At 30.1% G+C, this 22,839-nt stretch overlaps 3 protein-coding genes across 6 annotated transcripts; 1 reads left to right on the forward strand and 2 right to left on the reverse strand.

Moving 5' to 3' along the window:
• On the forward strand, positions 1 to 2,641 carry LOC107477191 (uncharacterized). The gene is made up of 5 exons (XM_016097183.3): positions 1 to 360; positions 469 to 1,043; positions 1,590 to 1,698; positions 1,773 to 2,093; positions 2,189 to 2,641. The coding sequence occupies exons 1-5, from the start codon at positions 208 to 210 to the stop codon at positions 2,204 to 2,206; spliced, it is 1,176 nt and encodes a 391-aa protein (XP_015952669.1). The 5' UTR covers positions 1 to 207; the 3' UTR covers positions 2,207 to 2,641.
• LOC127745728 (putative pentatricopeptide repeat-containing protein At1g68930) lies at positions 840 to 5,853 on the reverse strand. Of its 2 annotated transcripts, XM_052259307.1 has the most exons (3): positions 3,135 to 5,853; positions 2,022 to 2,179; positions 840 to 895 (listed from the first exon to the last, which is right to left on the reverse strand). In XM_052259307.1, exon 1 carries the CDS (start codon positions 5,834 to 5,836, stop codon positions 3,602 to 3,604), a length of 2,235 nt encoding a protein of 744 aa, XP_052115267.1. In that variant the 5' UTR covers positions 5,837 to 5,853; the 3' UTR covers positions 840 to 895; positions 2,022 to 2,179; positions 3,135 to 3,601. The 2 variants fall into 2 exon arrangements, with proteins under 2 accessions (XP_052115267.1, XP_052115295.1); XM_052259335.1 differs by lacking the exons at positions 840 to 895; positions 2,022 to 2,179 and having other exon boundaries at positions 2,840 to 3,383; positions 3,503 to 5,853.
• Positions 5,854 to 6,939: 1,086 nt separating this feature from the next.
• LOC107477158 (transcription factor bHLH49) lies at positions 6,940 to 11,053 on the reverse strand. Of its 3 annotated transcripts, none has more exons than XM_021137390.2 (10): positions 10,746 to 11,053; positions 10,595 to 10,634; positions 9,076 to 9,928; positions 8,758 to 8,988; positions 8,595 to 8,660; positions 8,427 to 8,495; positions 8,121 to 8,204; positions 7,843 to 8,043; positions 7,622 to 7,709; positions 6,940 to 7,520 (listed from the first exon to the last, which is right to left on the reverse strand). In XM_021137390.2, exons 3-10 carry the CDS (start codon positions 9,871 to 9,873, stop codon positions 7,483 to 7,485), a joined length of 1,575 nt encoding a protein of 524 aa, XP_020993049.1. In that variant the 5' UTR covers positions 9,874 to 9,928; positions 10,595 to 10,634; positions 10,746 to 11,053; the 3' UTR covers positions 6,940 to 7,482. The 3 variants fall into 3 exon arrangements, with proteins under 3 accessions (XP_020993049.1, XP_020993044.1, XP_015952610.1); XM_021137385.2 differs by having other exon boundaries at positions 9,076 to 9,931; XM_016097124.3 differs by having other exon boundaries at positions 8,133 to 8,204; positions 9,076 to 9,931; positions 10,746 to 11,052.
• Between the last annotated feature and the right edge of the window lie 11,786 nt (positions 11,054 to 22,839).

A 22,839-nucleotide genomic window follows, 5' to 3' on the forward strand; every position in this document is an offset into this window, starting at 1 on the left:
GATTTGCCGTCTCGACGAATATTTGCTATAATTATTAATTTGTAAATTGGCCTTATATAGAAAGGATGAGATAGCTTGGTACACCTTAAACATCATTCATGATGTGTATACATGATGTTGTGGACCAAGCAAGGTTAGTGTGCATTTAACTTCGAAGCACATTCACACAACAAAGAAGACACTCATTCAGATCAGAGTGAATAGAGAATGGCTTCATTTTCAGTAGAGGAATTCATAGGAAATGGAGTTTTGAAGGAACTGCTTCCTAATTTGTTGGAAGAAGGTTGGGAAGATGTGCCAACCCTTAAGGTTATGAATTCAGAGGATATGGATTCAATGAACATGACACAAAAACAAAAGGTATTAGCCATTAAACTCCTCTGAAACCTGCATTAAACTCTGCTACCACTATTTGAACTTCAGTAAATTTAATTTAAACAAACAACTTTTCATTTTCTTATGTTGTAGGAGGCACTTGGAATCAGGACATACCTGCATGATCGCGGACTGATGCAATATGCAGATAAGATAGAGGCCTGCGGGAGAAGTTTGCCGGAGCTTCTCAATTTAAGCACTATAGATCTTTCTGCTCAGTTTGACATGAAGAGGGGTCATATCGCCCGCTTCATAAACAGAACCAGATTCAGTGACCCCCACGGATTACAAGCACTCTCTGCTAGAAGAACCAGCATGAGCTACAAAGAAGATAGGATCCCAAAGCGCCTTTTATCTAATGGCTCCAATAGCATGATGAGATCAAATGAATACTCACTGGCTGAACCTAAGATTAAAGAAGGATATGTCTTCAAAGGGATTGTGGCTAGTGAGCCAGCTGATCCTAGAGCATGTGGCTGCGTGCAACCTCCTCCAGTCGTTGACCAAGTTGCTCCATATTCTGCTATTGAAAATATATCAGTTCAAAAGCTAACACCGGAGTATAAGATTGGCATGGAACCATTAGTGAAAACCAAGACTCCTCCAATGAAGGCTTCAGAACTATGGAGACATAAACCGGCTGTTTTCCTGTGTCTACGACGACCAGGGTATATTCTCACAGTTTTCCATTCATTGCAAACAACCTATTTGCATAATCATATGCTTGTACAATACATTCACATGAAGGACTTCAGACAAGTAGATGTTAGGATACACAAACATGAGACATGCAAATAAAGCAAAATTAAAACAACAACAAAGCTTTATCCTACTAGGTGGGGTCGGCTACATGGATCAAAAGACGCCAGTAAACCCTATTATCTATCATGTCTAAAGTAGGACAAAATATAATTTAAAGCCATGTGAAGATTTCTAACCTACGCTCAATACTTATAAATATGCTTCTGTTGTTTAGGTCTAAATTCTAATGTGATAAACCATCTCTTTCAAAAATAAAATCTATTAGGGGAAATCAATGATTATTATATACAGCAAAACCTCTCATGTTCTGTTGTCTTATAAAACTTAAGTTGTTAAGTGAAATCTATATAGTTTCATATCTAACAACCTACGCTTACTTATAAATTGTGCATTTCTATACATCATGTAAAATTGAAATTAGCTTCATGGTGTTCCTTAAACATGGGAAACAGGTGCATCATGTGTAGAGCAGAAGCACACAAACTTTTCTCCCAGAAGCCAATATTTGATGCACTTGGGGTTCAACTATTTGCTGTTCTTCATGAGCACATAGAGGCAGAGGTATTAACAGACTTCAACTATCACCATTTCTTCTATCAATCAACTTAAACTCACCTATTATTGCTGTGGTGCAGGTAAAAGATTTCTGGCCTAGATACTGGGGAGGTGTTGTACTTTTCGATCGGGGAAGGGATTTCTTCAAAGCTCTTGGAGGGGGCAATCTGCTCAAGGAAAAGTTCCTAACGGGATTTCTGTTGAATCCTCGAGCAATTTCCAATTACAAGCGAGCCAAGAATATGGGAATTCACCAGAACTTCAAAGGCGAAGGCGAAATAAAGGGTGGATTATTCATAGTAGGGAGTGGAAAGGGTGGAATCGCTTACCAATTTATCGAGAGGAACTTTGGTGATTGGGCACCCCTGGCTGAAGTCATTGAGATCTGCACTCAGATGCAGGTAACTAATCATTGTTTCCTCCTTTTCAATATGATTGTTGGTCGCTAATAATAGTTTTCTTTCGGATTTTACTATATTTTCTGAACCTGATGCAGAACCAACAGCAAGGTTAGAGGGAGTATAACCAGCCATCAAACAAATGCATTCACTATTTCACTAGAATTCAGTTTCTTGCGATAATTCCATCTCGACTACAGCCAGTATAATGTTCTTTGCACTCTAGAAGTCTGAAGCAGCTCAAGTAGCCTCAATTGAGCAACTCTATTTTGACTTCCAATATAAATTATGCAAATCAGATACATTACTTTTTACCTTTCTATCTCCTGCCTGCTGAAAAGTATGTACTTATAGAAATTGATGTTATATCATCTTAGGAACCAGGATGAAGTTGTGAAACTTCGTAGTGTTAGAAAAGGGTTATAAAGAGTGTTAGAGATGTAGAAAGAGGAAGCTGAGAAATTAGTCAATGAAGTCTAGTAGATCAGGAGATCTCTCATGTATCACCCTTTGCAGTTTCATATTCAGCACTAATACCCATTTCTTTAGCATTCTGATCCCAGATCTAACATATATTTCAGACTGTTTGAACAGAGTTGCTCAATTTAAATGAAGGAAAACAGAAAAGACTAAGAAAAGAACCAAAATACAACATCTTATCTGATTTGTGTTTATCAACTGCAACAAGAAAAAAATGTTGCGCTTACAGATAATGCAATTTATTTATTTATTTGGTATGCTCACAAACAAAGAAATTAAGTAAAGTAACATTAGTTAGTCTATAATAATAAAACTTTCTTCCACTAAGTTAGAAAACTGATAAATTAGTAAAAAAAATAATAATAATAAAGAACTCATATATTGCCCTATGATCATGGTATCATAAGCTCTTCAAATGGGGGGAAAAAATCAGATGTGCATTTTGGAGAAGTGAGTGTTTTCTGGCTTAAACCCGGGCCTTCCTTGAACAGGCCAGTGCAATCATTAACACTGTCAGCTGCCTCAGCAATAACAATATCTATAAGATTGAAACGAGAAATTGACCTCTAAGATCAGCATTCAGCAGTATCTATCCAAGTGGCCTCGTTGATAACGTAGCCTTGCCACTAAAAAGCCGCTCTGCCAACATGCCATTCCATGCCCAGATTGTGAGATTGTACCCTGGCTTCTGACTTGATCAGCATCTTTTAATGATATTGTACGGTAATAAGAATGTGCGTAGACTACATAGGTATCCTTCCTTGTGCTGTAAATTCAAATCATGGTCATATCAAGTCTCTTCCGTTCTCCCCCCTTCAAATTAAGACAACCAACAATGTTGAGTCATATGCCAAGTGAGGACCACAATCTGTCATCTAGTTCAAGTTTTTATAGAATTATAGGATAGCCAAAACAAATGCATTCACCCATACTTTTGAAGAAAGTGGTCTCATAAGTCTCAGTTATGCCAGATCTCGTGTTTCGTTCATCACATTTTGAAAGTCTGATAAATCTCTTTACACAAGTGGACTTCACCAAAAGTCTCCACAAGAACACGTTCCATCTTTAAACAAGTGGAACCGGGCAGCATCTCTCACTAGAATTTCCCTCTGGGTGATCTTAGATATATACTTAGTGGCATTGTGGCAATCCCCACAAACCCTCAAATTTTTAACTACTCGTATGGGAAGACCAGGAGGAATAAATACCAACCCAAAGGCAATAGCAAGCTTTTCACTATGATGATTAAGCATTCTTAATTTCTCTGAATCCCCAACATCATGCAGAACAGAATTCATATCAGGCACATATCCTTCTTGTATCATTTTGTCATGCAACTTTTCAAGCTCAGAATATATCCGATCCAAAAATGGATTTGACTGATCATCTGCAGAGAAAATGTATACTTGGTTCTTATATTTGATCCAGCTACATCCTGGTTCCTTTCGCAGTCCCTTATCTCTCATCCCTTTTCTTAATTTGGCAACTTCTTCCCATTCCCCTTTGGCTGCATAGATGCTGGAAAGTAAGATGTAGCATGCAGTATTATGTGGTTCTAATTCCAAGAGAGACTCAGCAGCCCACTTGCCAATTTCCATGTTCCCATGGAATCTACATGAACTTAATAAGGTTGACCAACCAATTCCATCAGGACCGAAAGGCATCCTATTTATAAAATTCCTTGCTTCATCTAATCTACCAGCTCGACTAAAAAGGTCAATCATGCAGGTGTAATGATCTTGAATTGGCGTAATTCCATGTTCCTTAATCATCGATTCAAATATCTGTTTTCCGTTCTCTACTAGTCCTGCCCTACTGCAAGCTGCAAGAACCCCGATGAAAGTAACCTTGTCGGGTTTCAAACCATGTGCTAACATTGTTTCGAATAACCTGATTGTTTCATCGGCTTTACCAAACTGTGCATATCCAGAAACAAGTGCTGTCCAAGAGACTTCATCTCTGAAGGTCATTTCATTAAAAAGTCGATGGGAGTCTTCAAGGCTCCCACACTTCCCATATAATGTAACTAGTGCATTGGAAACAGTAAGAAAAGAAATCAGGCCAGAAACCAGAGCCCTCCCATGAAATTGGGCACCCTCTTCTAAGCTTGCAAGGTTTGCGCATGAGCTAATTACACTCCCAAGGGTAAAATCATCTGGCTCGATCCCAAAGTTTTGCATATCGCAAAAGACTTTAACAGCTTCTTCACTATAACCATTCTGTCCATATCCCACCAACATTGCGGTCCAAGAGATAACATTCTTGCAGGACATCCTCTTGAAAACCGTTTCTGCTGATTTTATACTCTTGCATTTGCAATACATGTCAACAAGAGCACTGCCGACAAATATATTATCCTTATAATCAGTCCTAATTATGTAAGCATGAACCTGCTTGCCTTCTTGCAAAGCCATAAGACCACCACATGCAGTTAACACACTTCCAAATGTGTACTGATCGATCTCTAGATTTTCCAATCTCATCTCTCTGAAAAAATCAATAGCTTCTTCGTGCAACCCATTCTGAGCAGACCCTGTGATCATTGTTGTCCAAGAAATCGAATCCCTCTCTCGCATATCATAAAACAAACGCCTCGAATCTTCAATCCTACCACATCGCATAAGCCCCATCAACAAAGTATTATACAAAACCACATTCTTCTCTGACACTTCTTCAAAAGCCTGCCTTGCAGAAGATACCATTCCCATCCTCAAGTACATATTCACCAAAGGACTCCCAACAAAAACATAACACCCAAAACCGAATTTCACCACATGCCCATGAATCTGCTGTCCCAAATAGACACACCCCTGATCAGATGCAAGAATAAGCATCGTCGAGAGCGTGATCCTATTCAGATGGTACAACCCATCATTCAACATCAAGTTATAGGCCTTCACTGATTGGTCAAGGGAACCACAACCAGCATACCCCGAAATAAGGGAATTCCAAGACACCACATCACGGGTTGGCATGGCAACAAACAAGTTTTCCATCTCAGAAACATGACCCAGTTTTGAATACGCAGAAAGAATGCTGTTCCACGAGTATACATTCGGTTGGGGCATTTTGTCGAACACCGTACGTGCATATCTGATTCTGCCGAGTTTTGCATAAGAGCTGATGATGTTATTCAATAAGAATGTTTCTGGGTCTACGAAAGCCTTTATTATGAGGCAATGGAGCTTCTTGAGTTGGTTAATATTGCGGATTTCGCAGCAAACTTTGAGTAAAGAACAGTAGTAGTTGGAAGAAGAGGGTGGCATATTTTTTTTTAAGCGTTTTGTGGCGCGAAAAAATGGTGCGTGCTAAACTAAACCGAGAAAGCAAAGCTTTTATAGAAATTGTTTATTTTAATACATATTTTGACATTTTTGTCAAACATTTATTAAATTACATTTCTCACTCTGACAAATTTATTACATTACAATATATATGCATATTAATATTATGAATTTAATTATTTTGTTAATCTTTTATAATTTTATCAAATTTTGAATTAGATATTTATAATTAAAAATTTATAAATACATCAGTATACTAAACAAAAAATTATAATTAAATTTTTACTAATTAATCTTTAAAAAAAAGAAAAAATATCACACAATAGTTACAAAATATTCTATAATTTATCATACATCAAACACAAAAACAAATACTTTAAAAATATTTTAAATTTTTAACAAAAAGTTAGTTTGAAAAAACTTAATTAAAATTGTCTAAACTCAATTACAGTTTTAAACTATAAAAATTTAATTAAATATTGATAAAGAGAAATATTAGAGAACCATCAGAATTTATTATTTTTAATTGTTACTTTTAGCTATCAACTCAATTCCTTTAGTTTAGTAATCAAACAACGTACTTTACCTCACACTTTTAGATAATTGATGGTTAATTGATGGTTAAAAACAACAAATTCTAATAACCCTCTAGTATTTCTCTTGGATAAAATTATAAAGACTAACAAAATAACTAAACCAATATTAAACTATTGTATACATTTTATGTGAAAAAAATAATAAAATTTTATCTTATATAGTTTAGACATGTGAAAAGAAAATTAGCAAAACACCTTATTAAGAAGGTAGACAAATGACAAGTGATAAAAAAAGACCTAAAAAAATCATACATAAAATAATCAAAAGAGATATACGTTTTGACAATCTCACTATAAATATGATACATAATAGTATACAATTCCCTTATTTGATCCATATAATCGACCATACCTAATGGGATAAAACTTTTTTGTTATTGCAATAGTAGTAGTAGCAGTAGTAGTAATAGTAATACTGTAGTGGTATACATTTTGTCACACCATATGGAATTCAATGATACTCACATTGCAACAATGAAACATAGCTGATTTTTGGCTAATGTAGCAAACATTACTTTATAAATATGTGCAAGTAGCAAATAAGCATCAACTGAAAAAACCAGGAGCTTGTTACACCAATTAAAAAGGATAAAAAAGGGCTTTTGCTTTTGCTCATTCTGTTGATCAAACTTGGTGCAAAGCCACAAGAAACATTAAGAGTGGTAAGATCCCATCTTTGCATTCTGCTTAAATACATATTATACATTCAATGAACAAACTCCACTTCATCAAGCAGATTCCACTTCCAAACATACATTGAGGATATCTATTTTCGTGCTTGAAATGTAAAAAAAGAAACACAAAGGAACATCCTTCAATACTCCTCTAATTTCCTTCTATGTAATAATCTAGAGTCAGTTCCTTCTTGTATGTAACTCTGCCCTTCAAAGCCTTCATCTAGAAGGTGTGTTGCGGGTTAAATTTGATTCGATTCGAGTATCCGGCATTCTGTCTTGGTAACTTAGATCCGTCTGCTCCACGGTGTGCCGAATTGGCTAATGTACGAGGATGCATGGCATGAAGACTTGAACATCAAGGTTCAGTTTTTGTTTGACCCGAAGGCGCAGAACCTGCATCAACATGAAACGTCAAGATTTTTCTTAGCTTTTCATTGGCAAGAGTTATGTGCAAATTGGAAAGGTTCATTCGTAGGCAAAAAACCTTAACTTACCATCCAGGTCTTGGCAACTCGGAGGGGCAGATGTCGGAAATGTCATCTGTACAACGTTGTGAAGCTCGTCATCCCAGACTTCAGGAAGCTATTGCCATTCATAGAGAACATAAGAGATTGCGAAACAATCAGAAAAATCAACAAAATGCAAAGTTATTTCACAATTTGGGTCCTTAAATGATGTGTTGTCATTGCCTGTAGTGGAATAACTGAATAAGTACCTGATTTGGGTCCTTGAATCCTCCGCTCAAGTGCGCCAAATTTGGTTGAAGCGTCCGCCGAAGTATATCCGATGAATTTGCCATGCTAGGAAGAGTCGAATGAATAAGTCCTGGTCGAGATGGATGTAATGGCGGAAAAGCCATGGACAATTCTGGAGGAAACCCATGCGCGGAAGAAGTACCGGCCCGTTGCTGAAGAATCTGATGAAAAGTTCAGGTTGTATTGAGAATTTGAGATCAGTGATGTGTATACTGCCATGTGTATGTTTTAAACTCACCAAGAGACTTACTTCTTTAGCAAGCAATCCCTCAATATTAAAATCCATCCGCGGATTTACCGTGGCAAGTTTCATTGACAAAAACTGCCGAGAGGATGAAAGGGAGTGTCAACTTTAGCTCGAATAAATGCAAAACAGAGAAGGAAGAAAGAATACTTTAATTGTATAAAATGCTAGTAAAAGAATTATATGCCGAAATCATGCTAACAAAGAATCCAAAAACAACAGGAATTTCAGTTCCACGGTTCAACAATAACAGTTAAAAAATATAGGGAGAGAAGATACGTTTTCAATTTTCATCCATACCTCAACCTGTCTTTGAAGAGACTGTACATAGTTTATAATTTCGTCTAGCATCACCGCCTTTCCCGTGACCTACAAACATATCGAAAATGAAGTTTAAAGAAAGCTACACGCTAAGTCCTAACAAGGCTTTAGGTAGAAAAATCTTCCAGTCTCAAATTTTAGAGCTACCTTGCTGCATCCAGGTACAAGGTCTTGAAGAAACTTCATACGCTCGCTGATCTTTTCCCTCCTTACCTAGAGTTAGAATCATAATCATCGTACTTTAAAATTCTTAATCAAAATAATTCTTTTTTCCCACCATAGACATAAATGGTGTCTTAATATGTCTTACTCTCTCTGCAAGGCTGTGGCTATTTGTTGCTTGACCCCGGCGAGCCCTAACATGTATGTACTCCTCCTTAGGTGAATCAGATGCTTGAGAACCCTGCTTGGCATTCTTCCCGGACCCCTTGGTTGATGGAGTTGGTTGTTGCTCCCCCTTTTGCTGTCGACTCCCGGAATTCTCCTTCACGGCTGCACCAGGTTGTTCAGGACTTCCATCGACTTTATCTTTATCGGCATCCTGCAACACAAGAAACAACAGACTCACATACATGAATATGCATCAAATTTCGTAGCGAATTTGATAAATAGAGCTCAAAAACCATACTAGTCCAATTCTTTTCCTTTTCTTTGAGCTTAGTCCCTTATTCGAAGGCTCCCCACTTGTACACTCCAACATTGGGGAATCATCTCGGCCACTCGATTCGGCTCTATCTGATTCATTAGCAGAACCACCAAGAGCTTGTTTCCCTTCATCATGAGACACTGCAAGATTTTCACTTCTTTTATCATCCTGGAGAGTCATTTCTTTATCATCTTTCGCATCTTCAACTACATTCGGATCACTTTTATGAGATTGTCCTCCGAGTGCTGCTGATCTTAATCCATGTCCTAAAAGAGCATCCCCTGTTCCCTGCATTGTTCCCCCAATCCTAGCATAAAGGTTCATGGATTGAGGAATCCCAAATGAGTTCACCATGTCCACGGAATTCCCAGCGCCAAAGCACGAGAGTCTCGCAGCCCTCTCGATGAATCCGGAATCACTCGGAAACTGAGATAAACTCTGAGGAAGCATTGCTGGTCCATTAGGCAAGAAAGCATTGTTATCACCCTTCAACACAGAACTAGCATGGTTCCAACCCATTTCTAGTGTCCTATGATCATGACTGCCTCTACCGTAGCCGAATCCATCTTTTCCAATCACGTTCATGTTCGAAGAGCCCCCATTAATGTCACAAAATCCCAGGTTCTGGGAATTGGGGTGGTCCCAAAAGTTTGTAACATACGAATCCACCATTGAATTTGCAAAGTTCCCAACACCAAACCTCCAATCCGAAGCCATACTAGTCGAATAATTCACGCGATCCCGGTCTCTATCTACCTCGAAATTCTCTCTGTCTCCCATAATCCTTAACCAACACACTACCAACGAAAAACCACTAGCAGATCCTTTTCAATGGCTTCTAGAAGCAATCAAACAAAGAGAAAGCAGAAAGAAGAAACAAAAGTTAAAAATTGAATAGTAAGTTAAAAATTCAAGGAAATTAGACTAATTCATGAAATTTCCTCTTCAACCAAAGTTAACAAAACAATGATCACAATGATAAAACTTCAACAGTTCAAAGATGAAACTAACTCTTTTACTCTAGAAATTGAACACCATCCACAATAACAAGAACAAAACAAAGAGCTAGAGATATATACATATAAAAAAGATAGCAACTTCACTTAAATCAAACGAGTTCATAAACACCAAAAATTGAAAAGACTTTTAACACCCCAAGTGAAGTTCCCCAAAGATGTACTTTAAACTCACACGAGTTTGGCAGCTACCATTTCCAAAGCCAATCACTGAAACTTTGAAGGTACACCAAATTGTCATAAATGAAGGACCCTTCTACAAGGAGTAGAGAGGGACAAGAGGGCAATAAAGTCTCTTTCAAAAAAAGAAAAAAAAATAGAAAAACTCAAGTCAAATTAAATTAAACTAGAATCTAAAATGAAATTCAGATTGATAGTAATAATTTCAACATAAACAAAGAAAGCTGAAAAGAATCTCAACAGATATATATGCAGTCAATCTCAATTATGCAAAGGACATTGATTTCAGTATTAATAATAAGTACCTTCATTCAAACCCTAGTCAGAACCCTGCAGAACCAAAACCTGCAGGGAAAGGGGGAAAGAAAGAGAGAGTAATGAGATAAATGAAGCAAAATTTATAACTAAAAAAAAAAAAGAACACTCCAAAAACCAAAAGTAGGAAGAGAAAGATACCCCATTTCTGATTCTGTACTACTTTTGGCACCCTGTGCCTTCCATTCATTCAATTCCTTCTTTAATTTCTTTTTCTTTTTTCCCACTTAAAAAAATTGAAACTTTTATTGAAATTTTGGGACCCTTTTGGATTTCGTTGTGAAAAATCACTTGCTCCTACTTTCTTGTTAACAAACCCCTGCCATTCATTCACTGTCTATGGCAGCAACACATACAATAAAAAAGCTGTGATTTTTAGAGAGAGAGAGAGAGAGGAAAAAAGGAGGGTAAGAGAGAGAAAGGGTAAAACCAAACAGAAGTAAATGTTGCAGCTAACAAACCAATGTGTTAATGTGTGAAATTGGATTTTTTATTTTTTTCTGAAGGAGAAAAAAATAATAATAATAAAAGTGATTGTAATTTCTAAAGACCCTGAAGTTATACCCACTCCCTCTTTGTGCATTAAAAAGAGTGCTCATTCATGATTAACCACCGCCATTGCTATTTTATAAGTGACAATCTACTATATAGATTAGGGTGGTATAAAAAAAATATAAATTTTATTTATAGTTATTTTTTATTATTTTATTGTTATTCAAAATGTGAGTTTTATCTTTATTAATTTCTCTTTCATCCTATTAAAAAAAATATATATAAACTTACATCTATACCTTATAATTCACCATTTTATAATACTACTACTAAGTAAACCTTAATCTCCCAAATTAAGTTCTAAGCTTGAAGCTCCTCTTCCTAAGCTATAATATGGTATGATGTGAGATATGAATCATGAAGTTGTAGTGGTATGTATATTTTTACCACCAACTTGCTATCATCTTTTATGACAAAAAATTGAGTTGAGATAATTTTTTCCGCGCATATCTAGCAAATCGATGAATAATTTGTCGCAAATCTATATTTTATTTTTAAATTTTTATTAATTAATAGGTAAGATAAAATTTAAATTTTCGATATCTACTTAAACGAATAAATAACTACTCAATCAATTAGGGGTAAAACTAATATAAAATTTGAAAAAGGACCAAAATTTAATTTTTAAATATAAAGAGATTAAAATAAAAATTAAAAAAATAAATCAAAATTTACACACTGTTTTATAAAAGAAAAATTGAAATTTAGGGATAAAAAATTAAATAATCAACTACCTATTTTTTCGAACTAATCTAATTTTTTATTGAAATCAACACTTAAATCTTTTATTATTAGAAATAGTATTTTATTCTATGTTTATCAATAACTTGTTAGAGTAACTTGTCTCACTTTTCATTATTGAAATTTGAATTGTTAGTTATTCTGGGTTAAAATTCAATTGTTTGTAGAAAAAGTTGCTAAAATTTAAATTAAATTTTTATTCTAACTTTTAATTAATGATATTTGAACCGATTAATATATTATGAACAATGTTACATGATAAATAAATATTATTATTTTTTTATCAAAATTTGATTAGTAATAATTTATATATATTTACAAAAATTTTATATACAAAAAATATATAAATTTTTTTTTCTAAAGATAGTAGATTATATTTCATTAATTATTGAAAAATAAAATACAAAAATGTCCAAAAATAAGACAACATAATAAAATATAGAGATTTTCTAAAAGTACTATACTAAAGGTATTTATATTTATTAGAGAGTGTATATATAAATCAATACAACAGTTTATATTCATAATTTTGAAAATTTGGATACATAAATTAATAAAATTTATTTATTAAAATTAATTTAATTTTTATACTGATCAAATAATAACTAAAAATATAAAAAATTATTGGCCCAAAAATTTGTAATATTATATGGTAAAGATTCTTAATTAGATTTTGTTTTTAAACTTACAAAATAAAGGTGTGAATTAGATTGTTATTTAATATACTATCAAAGGTTTAAAGAGATATTAATAAGTCACTCATCAAAATATAATCAAATTAACACTAAGAATCAAGCATGTGTTTTTCGTAAGATATGCGGACATTTTTTTATACCAACTATAATAACTAACTATCTTTTGGAATAAAACTCTTTAGTTAATCTTTTGGACATTTTTTTATACCAACTATAATAACTAACTATATTAGGTTTTTTATGTTTTTAAGATATTAATATGAGAATGTTTAAAGATAATTAAAATTTATTATTTTTAGTTATTAATTTAATTTTTTAATTTAATACTTTAATAAATATTAATAATTAATTACTGACAAAAAATAATAAATTCTGTTGACCTTCCTAACAATTTTCTGTTAATATATGTGAATATTTCCCTGTTTTAAAATTACGGTGATATCTAGATCGTTATATCATTTTTTTAAATTTTTTCATATATTATTGTATTATATAGTGAAATTATTCAAGTATCAATCTTGTTCATGTGAGTTGAATTTTATTAACACATTAAATGTTTAAGTTAATATATTATAAAAAAATTATAATCAATTATTAATGTATTTTTTATACTAACTAATAGTGGCTAGAAATCAAAACTATAACAACAAGAAAAATTTTTTGACCCACTTGCATAGATAAAATAATGCTCTTGAGTTCTATCATATATCATGTCTATAAAGAGATCGTTTGTATATAGATTTTGTTTGACTATCTCATAGATGTTTTTTTTAGGTCTTTCTCTGTCTTTCACCACTTATTCATGTATCTTCCATCTCATCCACCTTTTTTTATTAGGTATTCTGTCGGTCTTCTTCTCACATGTCCAAACCACCTGAAACGTGATTCTAACAATATTTTTCACAATAGATGCTACTCTAACTCTCTCTCTCTCTTATATCTCCATTTCTTATTCTATATATCTGTATATGACCACTCATTTATCTCAACATCTTTATTTCTGCCACACTTAATTTATGTTTGTACTCTCATTTTGGCCGCCCAATACTCTGTACCATAAAACATAACCGATCTGATAGCAGTGTGATAGAATTTACCTTTAAATTTTAAAGACACTTTTTTGTCACATATAAAATCAGATGCACTCCGTCATTTTGACCAACCTGCTTGAATCTTATGATTTACATCATTTTCAATCTCTCCATTATCCTGTATGATACATCCAATATACGTAAAAAATTTTATTTTTTGTATGATGTTTTCTCTAATCTTCACATCTGTATTAGGATTTTTCCTTCGACGACCGAATTTACATTCCATATATTATGTCTTGCTACGACTTATGCGCAAATCATACACGGTTAGAACTTCTCTTCATAAAAACATGTGTAAACTAATTAGTAAAATACATAATTTCATGTTTTAAGTTAATCAAGTATGTTATGTATATATGTTAAAAATTAATAATTTATATAAAATATATACTGAAATATTTATATATAAATATATAATAATCTATTTTTAATATAAATGTAAGAAGTGTTTAATATATTTTGCAGTGTTTACTAGCTATTCGAATTTCAAGGGAGGTTGCTTTTGGTTTTGTCGAAGTCATTCAATGTTCAATATTTTAAAGAAGAGATAATCATAACAGTTTGGCTTGCAACTGACATTGCCAACTCTTATTCAGGTTTTTTTCTTTTTTTTTTTCATATCTTTTTTCCTTTTGATCTTATTACATTGTCCTTTTACTATTCCTTGAAAGAAGAGCTTTGCTATGAATATTTTTAATGAGAGTTTTGGTTGGTTTTGGTCAAGGCCCCCAAATCTAGCTGGGGCCATCTACCCCCATTTTTATTTTTTTTTTATTTTTTTTTTGCAGAAAAAAATATTTTAATAATACTACTAATAAAATGAAGTATATTAATTGCTAAAGAACAAAGTGATATGAGTCATGCACTTATATAGGGTTTCAAGAGAGACTAAATGAAATGAAACAACAAAAATAAAGATATGTAGATTCATTGTCTGTGGTTTTTAATTAAATGTGACAACTTAGCCATGTCAATGAACATACCCCCCTGTTGGTTTGTATAAATCTATATATGGAGATGAAATAAATCATTAACTAGTTTGGTCAATTCATGTCCAATATATAAATAACTGAAAATATAAATATATTTGGTGGTTCTTTATTTTCGTAGTTATCTTTGATAATGAACAAATTTATGGAGCCATAAAAGAAAATTTCCAAAGTATTTTACAATCATGAATTATATATGATATTGTAATTTTCCTATGATTTTAATTTATAGCAGATCTCCCAAAAGAGTTGCTATATAGCTTGATTTGAAAAAAAAAATATTGCACCATGTCATTATTGTCTTCTATCTGACTTTATTTTTATTATTATTATTATTATTATTATTATTATTATTCAAAGGAGATTATATTCTTCAAACTTAAGATGCATTTAATTTGTATTTGTATTTTTTATTTTTTGAAATTTATGAAAAAGAAATTATAATAACAATAGAGTTTTAAAAATAAAAATACTAAAAATAAAAATAAAAATAAACGCATCCTTAACTTGTAGTTTTCAAATGAGTATTATGTATTCAAGGCTGCATTTGTTTATAAGGACAGAACAGTAAGACACGAGTATAGAGATGCAAAATTTGTATTTGATAAATGAGATTTGAACAGAGATATTATGTTTAAAGACACTGAATTAATATATTTTGTGTCTATTTTGACAGAAAAAATACAAATGCACTAACAAGAAACACAATTTAATTATTTTTATAATTTTTTTAATTATATTTTTTATTATTATATTTTTTTTAAATTTTTTAAATAAAAAATGAGAATAAATTAAATTTTGTTAATTTGTTCTAATTTAACATCAAATAAAATATAAAAATATAAAATTTTATGTTTTTATTATTTTTATCTTATTTTCAGTATCTTATCTTACCTCGTTCTAAAAAATAAACGCAATTCAAGTTATGAGAGAATAATTAAATCATTTTTCTTTATTTATAACTTAGAAGTAGTTAGCACTCTTGTTTAACTTTTACAGTTACCACTCATCATGCGTTAACAACACTTAGTAATAGTGTTGCTAATTAAGTAGTAACAGTATGGAGCCTTTCATTATTTATAATATCCTTAGCATTTGTTAGGTATCGTTTTGTAATAATCATCATTAAAATATCAAGACATACATTATAAAGTGAACAATGTTACCTTTTAATCAAATTAATTACGTTGCAAACATATTGATACACCAAAAAAGGTGGTCAGATTTAAAGTTCTCATATTCTTCAAGCTCATTCTTGTAATGGAGCTTATTATTAATTAATATATACCTTTACTTGCATAGGCTTAACCTAAATTAGGCAAATTGTCCTAGCTAGTCCTTGTTGAGCCCACCACTTTTTCTTTTCTTAAAAAAAAAAAAATTATCGGTATTTACATTTTATTATTAGGAACTAAACTGACATGATTCAATCTTTTTAAAATCTTAAAACAAAAAATAAAAGTTTTTTAATAAAAAAAATTAGTTTGATTAGGAAGTTAATTTTTTTCATTATCCACATATATTTTTTTATTATCCAAAATCAATTTAAAAAGTTTTGATTAGAAACTAAACTAACTTAATTCAACGATTTTAAGGGACCACTATTAATTTTGGAAAGATGAACCATAAGATATTAGCAGCATTAATTAACAAACATTAAATTGCAGCCAGCATGCAATGATTTCTGATTATTTTATGGTGAGATTTCATGATATTTTAACCAAACCTATTGACCTAAAGTTAAGGTTCTAATATTGGGGGCTACCCATGTATGCATATCATCAACCATGCATTGAACAATGAAGAAAGCAAAAAATAAATAGAAAAAATTAGAGTAAATTAAACTATCATTTTTGTTTTTAATATTTAGATTAAATTTTATTTGTATTTTTAATTTTTAATTCGTTCTATTTGTATTTTTAATGTATGTAAAAGTGATTTAATATTATTCTGTCATTAATTACACATCATGAGTTTTAGTTAGAGTTCTGAAAATTTTTTTTTTTAAGTTAGAATACAAATGTCTAGGAGACAAAATCGATGATTCACTTTGGATAATAGCTCATCAAAAATTAAAATTAATATCCGTAATATTTACATAATTCACTTTTTTAGAAATATAATTGAACATGAGCACAAATAGTGGGTACAATAATATTAAAATCGAATATATTTAAATAAGACCAAATTGAGAATAAATACATCTAAACAAAAATAATCGAAAAATACAATTTGATCTAGTAGTATAATTAATAATAAGATAATATTAAATTATTTTTATAAGTGTTAGAAATACAAATAAAACTATTTAAAGGTTTATTCCAAACANGTAAGAAGACAGCACTTGCAAGTAAACATGTCTACAAAGTTCTTATATATTTTAAACCAAAATTTGGACTGTCCCTATTTTTCCTCCCATGTCATTATTAGTAGGATGCATTGGGACTTGCATTCACAAAGATCTATGGTTTAGAATAATGGGAAGGAAAAAAAAAAAACTTAATTTGCCACACCGCTTTATTTGTATGTAAAAAACAATGCAAATAAAAATAAAAAAATCTAACATACATTCAACTCTTGCTCTTGCCTCTTGCCTCTTGCCTTTGAGTTAGACATTGCTTATAATGTAAAATGTGTGATGATATACATTACTAGTTATATTATTTTTAAATTTAAATTTATTTTTTTATTTAAATATTCATAGTCTAGATATATTAATTTTTTAAACATATACAAAAAACTTAAAGTATATCACTAATAACATATAAAAAGAAAAAAAATTCTATATAGAATCAATAAATAAGAGCATATTATAAGAAAAAAATTTAACTGATAATCTAGAAATTAGTAAATTAATATTTTTTAAGTTGATATTATCTAATATATAATAAGCAATGGAAATTGTACTTAATTAAGTTGAATAAATTAGTGGAAAATCCTGCTTTGGTTTCTTGATTATTATATTAAAAAAAATTTATATGATAACACACACAAATGAGTGCTTGGTATGAGAAAACAAATAATAGAAAAACAAAGGGAGAAATTTAAAAGACTCCATACAAAAATTCCAGCAGCCTAAGCAAAAGGGAGGAGAATTAGATTCCTTAATTAGTACCAATAAATAACTCATCCAATGAGGTGTTGCCACGTGTATATTAGCTATTGTTTTATATTTTTCCTTTTTGTTTCAGTTCCTATATATTGGAGTGGTTATTAATTAATAGATTGAGAAAATAAAAACTGAAATATTATTAGAAGTTACTAATAACTTTATAAACATAAAAGATTATCAATAGAGTTAACAAAAATAATAATTATGTATATCTTTATTAAAAAATTAAGTTTGATTATATGATGTAGGATGCATTTATATAATAATCTATAAATTTTTTTTTATAATTCAATTATAGAGTCATACTTTTTTTAGTTAATATCAGTTAAATTTTTTATTTTAAATTTTAAATTATTCAGAAAATAAAAGCTAAATTTTTTTATAATAAATAAAAATAATAAATATTAACTCATAATTAAAGGTTAATTTAATTTCTTCTAATTTATTTATTCATATTTTCATAAACTTTTAAAAATATTTAAATGCATAATTTGCTTTAATCTTAATATATAATACTATAGTAAGAGTTGGTTCATGGTTGGCAATTGGCATGGCTCTCCTTTTGGGAAAATGATTAAATATAGAGCAAGCAACCAAATCCAATTCAAATCAACATGGGATTCGAGATCTCTTAGCAGAGGCCTCCAATAATCCTTTAACCTAATTAATCAAAACATTGAGACATTGCTTATGATTACTCTTCCTCTTCCCTATTGTACAATAATTAATATTTAATATTAATTAAATTAAATCAAATATGGTAATGTTAGTAATTAATTAATTAACTAACATGTGGTTCATGACATAGAGTGAGATGTATATATTATTGTGTGTCCTGAAAATACCATCCAATGTTTTTGCTTTAATCATTTAAAGGGTATAGCATGTTTATTTGGACTTTTAATAATTATGATATTTTTTATTTGCATACTTTTTGCTAATAAAATGCATGTAAACATGCTTCTGATGTGGTCATATCTTTCATCTCTTCTCCCAAAAAAACCAAATTATTGATGTGATTAAAATAGCCAACATTTGCTTATTATTTAGAATACAAGGAAATTAAAGGTGCATTCAGCTTTTTTATTTTATTTACTTTTTTCATGAAATAATCTCTTATTTTTAGTAAAGATATGATTCATTATTATGAATGCTTTAATAGTGGGTGGCAGGAAGGTTTTCTTATTATTCCAGATATGACACTTTCTTTTGTGGATTATGTGCCCATAAATTAAAATTATTCATGATCATCATTCTGTTTATTTTGATGCTATTAGACTAAATATTGGATGTTTAATTTAATTTGCATATTATGTTTATATTTGAATTGAAGTTATGATTATGCTAAACTGAAAACTATTTAGTGCTTATGTATGTGAATATTAATATAAGTATAGTAAAATGTTAATCTGTCTCATAATAATCCAAAAGATTCTAGTAGTGATAGTTTGAAAGTTGTGTTTGAGACAGATATAATTAGATATATATTTACATTATATGTTGTTTAAATAATTCAATATGAAAAAGTTTAGGGACAGAATCTTTATTAAATTTTAGCCAGCATGCAACTAACAAAAGAAAAGTGAGTAATTTTACACTACTGAATGAAATCTCACACCATTAAAATTATCATTGATGACTACTTGATAACTACAAATCACAAAAGTTGCTGGCCCTTTAACACTCCTCGTTCAATAATGTTCATTAATTAGTTAGAAGTACTTGGAGATGATAATCAATCAATTAATTAAGTGAACAAAGTTTAATTACTTATTATATTAACATTTTTTTAATTGAAAAAACCTGACACTTTGGGGCCATAAATTGGTAGCAAGCAAAGCAAAGATATATGCATGCATGCATGTGTTAGGGTTTTTATGAATTTCATGTAGACTACATGATGAGACTTTAATAATTATTACTTCCAAAACTTTTTCCAATAACCCTTTTTATTAGGCATTTATTTTTAGAAAAATAAAAACCCTAATGTTAAATTCTACCGGAAAAATCCATTTTTTTTATTTATAAAATGACTTAAAAACTACAAATATATATATGAAAAATTTTCAAATATACTACTATATCGATATTTCATTAATTTTTATCCGTTATCTTAATTATATATATTATATATATTTTTTTAATTAAAAATTATTGAAATATCGATATATCGATATACTTAAAAGTTTTCCATATATATAATGTGCGTTCTCTCTTATCCATTTTCATTCTCTCATCATGTGAAAGTGAAAGTGATTTTTTAGATATGGATTGGGGGTCCCTCTATCCTTCTCCTAGCTCTGAGCAATTTCCTCATGATCAAAATCACAAGTACCTGCTATTCCAAATTCTTTTGTCCATAGACTCAGATATTAATGTTAAATATATCAAAATACATTAGTGTCACAATATATATATGAAAATAAAATTCAAAATATAGTTGACAATAATAAGTCATGTATATAGCTAAGGGTACACTTAGAACAAAAGTAGGATAGCTAAAACAAATAAAGAAATTTAGGTTGGTATGTGTCAATTCTTACTTAATCTTTTGCATAAATTATTGCACATCATATGATTAATTGATGATTGCTGAAATTTGTGGGTGGATAGAAGATATATAGAAGAATATAGACTAGGGGAAAAATCTAGTTTTTTTTTTTTTTAATCCCAAAATTTTGGTGCCTACTATGACCAACCCACCTACAAGGTAGAGCTTAAATAGTGAAAGTTATGTGATATTGGACATAAATTACTATTATCTTCTTCTTCAATATGGCTCACACTTGTAACCCCTATGTTTGTCTTTTTGTAGAAAATGGAGAAAGATGGCATGAGAAAGTACACCTTAGTGTCAATGTCATATTAATGATGAATTGTCAATGATCTATTTTAAATGAAATTTCTTTCTTTTTACATTATTTTTGGGTTAATACATCATATATAATAATATGAATTGAATTTAGATATATTATAAAAAATATTAAGTTATAGTAATAAATAAAACATAATATTAAAAAATATGAGTATTCAAATACACAAATATTTCATATCAAAATTCGAGACAAAATTATGTCTAAACGATATAATATAAATAAACAATATATAGCCTAACCTAATTAATGAATATATTATAACTGATTTTACAATTTAAACATGTAATCTTAAAGTTACACAAATATTACTAATTATGATAATTATAATATAAATAGATTAATTTATAATAACAAAATTATATGTACATGTACAGAATTTAAACTCTTAATACTTATTTAAATGTATTAATATATTAATCACTTGATTAACTTAAGTTTGTTCAAGTGACCTCTCTTATTGTTGATAATTAGAAGGAATATTTTTTTGGTGATTTAAACCTAAGACAAATATTATTACTAACTATGCCATGATAATTAAGTCCTAGAATTAAGGATTACCACCAAAATGTCACCAACCATATATAGCCTTTTCTAGCTCATGATGAGGCCATGTAATCATGTATGTTGACCATTGCATGTGCATCACAGATTAAAGCTGAGTCAAACAGTAACTAACAATAACACACTTGACCTAAAATTGGACAAAATTAATAACTAATAAACTCTAGAATTTTACATATCTTAAATTCTATATATAATTATCTAATTCATCATGCAGTTGATCTTATCTAGTTAGTAGAATATTGAATACTTTATTTTTATAAAATAACTATCTTCATATTTAAGTATCAGAATGTCGAGAACTCAAGATGGTTCTCCACTTTTCTTTGGTATTATCAATTAGCTAACCAACCTTATCTTTCTAAAGTTATTAATAACTTTTACTTCTTTTGGTACATTGAATAATAATGAGTTTCTTTCTAATAATATTAATCAAAATGCTCTTATCTTATAGTAAAAATAAATTAAATATTGATTCTATTAATTATTGCTATTGTTCTTGGTAAAAGCTTCTATAACTTTTGACCAAAACCTAGTTCAGAGTTCCAAATTACACAAGAGTACGTCAAACACATTAATATGTTTATTATTTGGATTTATTAATTTTGGTAGCAACTAAAATCCAAAACGGATTTAGAATTGAAAAGTTAGTGAGGGATCTGTAGGGGGTGTTGGATAACTTTTAATTTGGTAGGCTTTCCTTAAATGTTCTTATATTAAGATAGTGACAATGTGACATCCTTTTCAGCCTTTGGAATCACTTTTTTATTTTCTTTTGATGGTATTTTTTAAGTTAAATAATAAAAAAATTAATTTATAATAAATTTAAATTTTATTATTAACTAATAAATTATTATATATACAAAATAAAATTTAAACTCCTAATATTTATTTAAACAAACCGACTAACTCAAATTTATTAATTACTCTTCTAGTCTTCTATGACAAAATCCTTGTATATTTTGAAAAAGACTCTTTACAATTCCATATATGTAATATTTAATTTGAGTATGTATTATATTGAACCGACTCATTGTATTGAATTAAGTTGTAGCTTCTCTATGTTTATAACTTCATAAAAATCTCAGTAAAAATTCATTCAAATATGAGTATATCCTACTTTATCCATTTTGTATTATATATCTGAAATTATCACTTGGATTGAATTGAAATGTTGTTTTCATCACTTAAATTAATCAAAGCTTCACACTCAATCCGATGGTAATGGATGGGTTCGCTTGTTATACAATAGAAAGTATATATATACTTCTATGACAAAATCCTTGTATATTTTGAAAAAGACTCTTTACAATTCCATATATGTAATATTTAATTTGAGTATGTATTATATTGAACTGACTCATTGTATTGAATTAAGTTGTAGCTTCTCTATGTTTATAACTTCATAAAAATCTCAGTAAAAATTCATTCAAATATGAGTATATCCTACTTTATCCATTTTGTATTATATATCTGAAATTATCACTTAGATTGAATTGAAATGTTGTTTTCATCACTTAAATTAATCAAAGCTTCACACTCAATCCGATGGTAATGGATGGGTTCGCTTGTTATACAATAGAAAGTATATATATATATATATAAGAAATTCTTT

Source organism: Arachis duranensis, chromosome 1 (assembly GCF_000817695.3).
Source record: "Arachis duranensis cultivar V14167 chromosome 1, aradu.V14167.gnm2.J7QH, whole genome shotgun sequence".
Classification (NCBI taxonomy): domain Eukaryota; kingdom Viridiplantae; phylum Streptophyta; class Magnoliopsida; order Fabales; family Fabaceae; genus Arachis; species Arachis duranensis.

Bases quoted from the DNA above. Each gene is read 5' to 3' on its own strand.
- LOC127745728 (XM_052259307.1), bottom strand. From the start codon at position 5,836: ATGCCACCCTCTTCTTCCAACTACTACTGTTCTTTACTCAAAGTTTGC.
- LOC107477191 (XM_016097183.3), top strand. From the start codon at position 208: ATGGCTTCATTTTCAGTAGAGGAATTCATAGGAAATGGAGTTTTGAAG. The intron at 1,044-1,589 runs GTATATTCTCAC...CATGGGAAACAG, and splicing joins CTGTGTCTACGACGACCAGG to GTGCATCATGTGTAGAGCAG. The intron at 1,699-1,772 runs GTATTAACAGAC...GCTGTGGTGCAG, and splicing joins ATGAGCACATAGAGGCAGAG to GTAAAAGATTTCTGGCCTAG.
- LOC107477158 (XM_021137390.2), bottom strand. From the start codon at position 9,873: ATGGGAGACAGAGAGAATTTCGAGGTAGATAGAGACCGGGATCGCGTG. The intron at 8,205-8,426 runs GTATGGATGAAA...TCCTCTCGGCAG, and splicing joins CTCTTCAAAGACAGGTTGAG to TTTTTGTCAATGAAACTTGC. The intron at 8,044-8,120 runs GTGAGTTTAAAA...ACTTTTCATCAG, and splicing joins CTAAAGAAGTAAGTCTCTTG to ATTCTTCAGCAACGGGCCGG.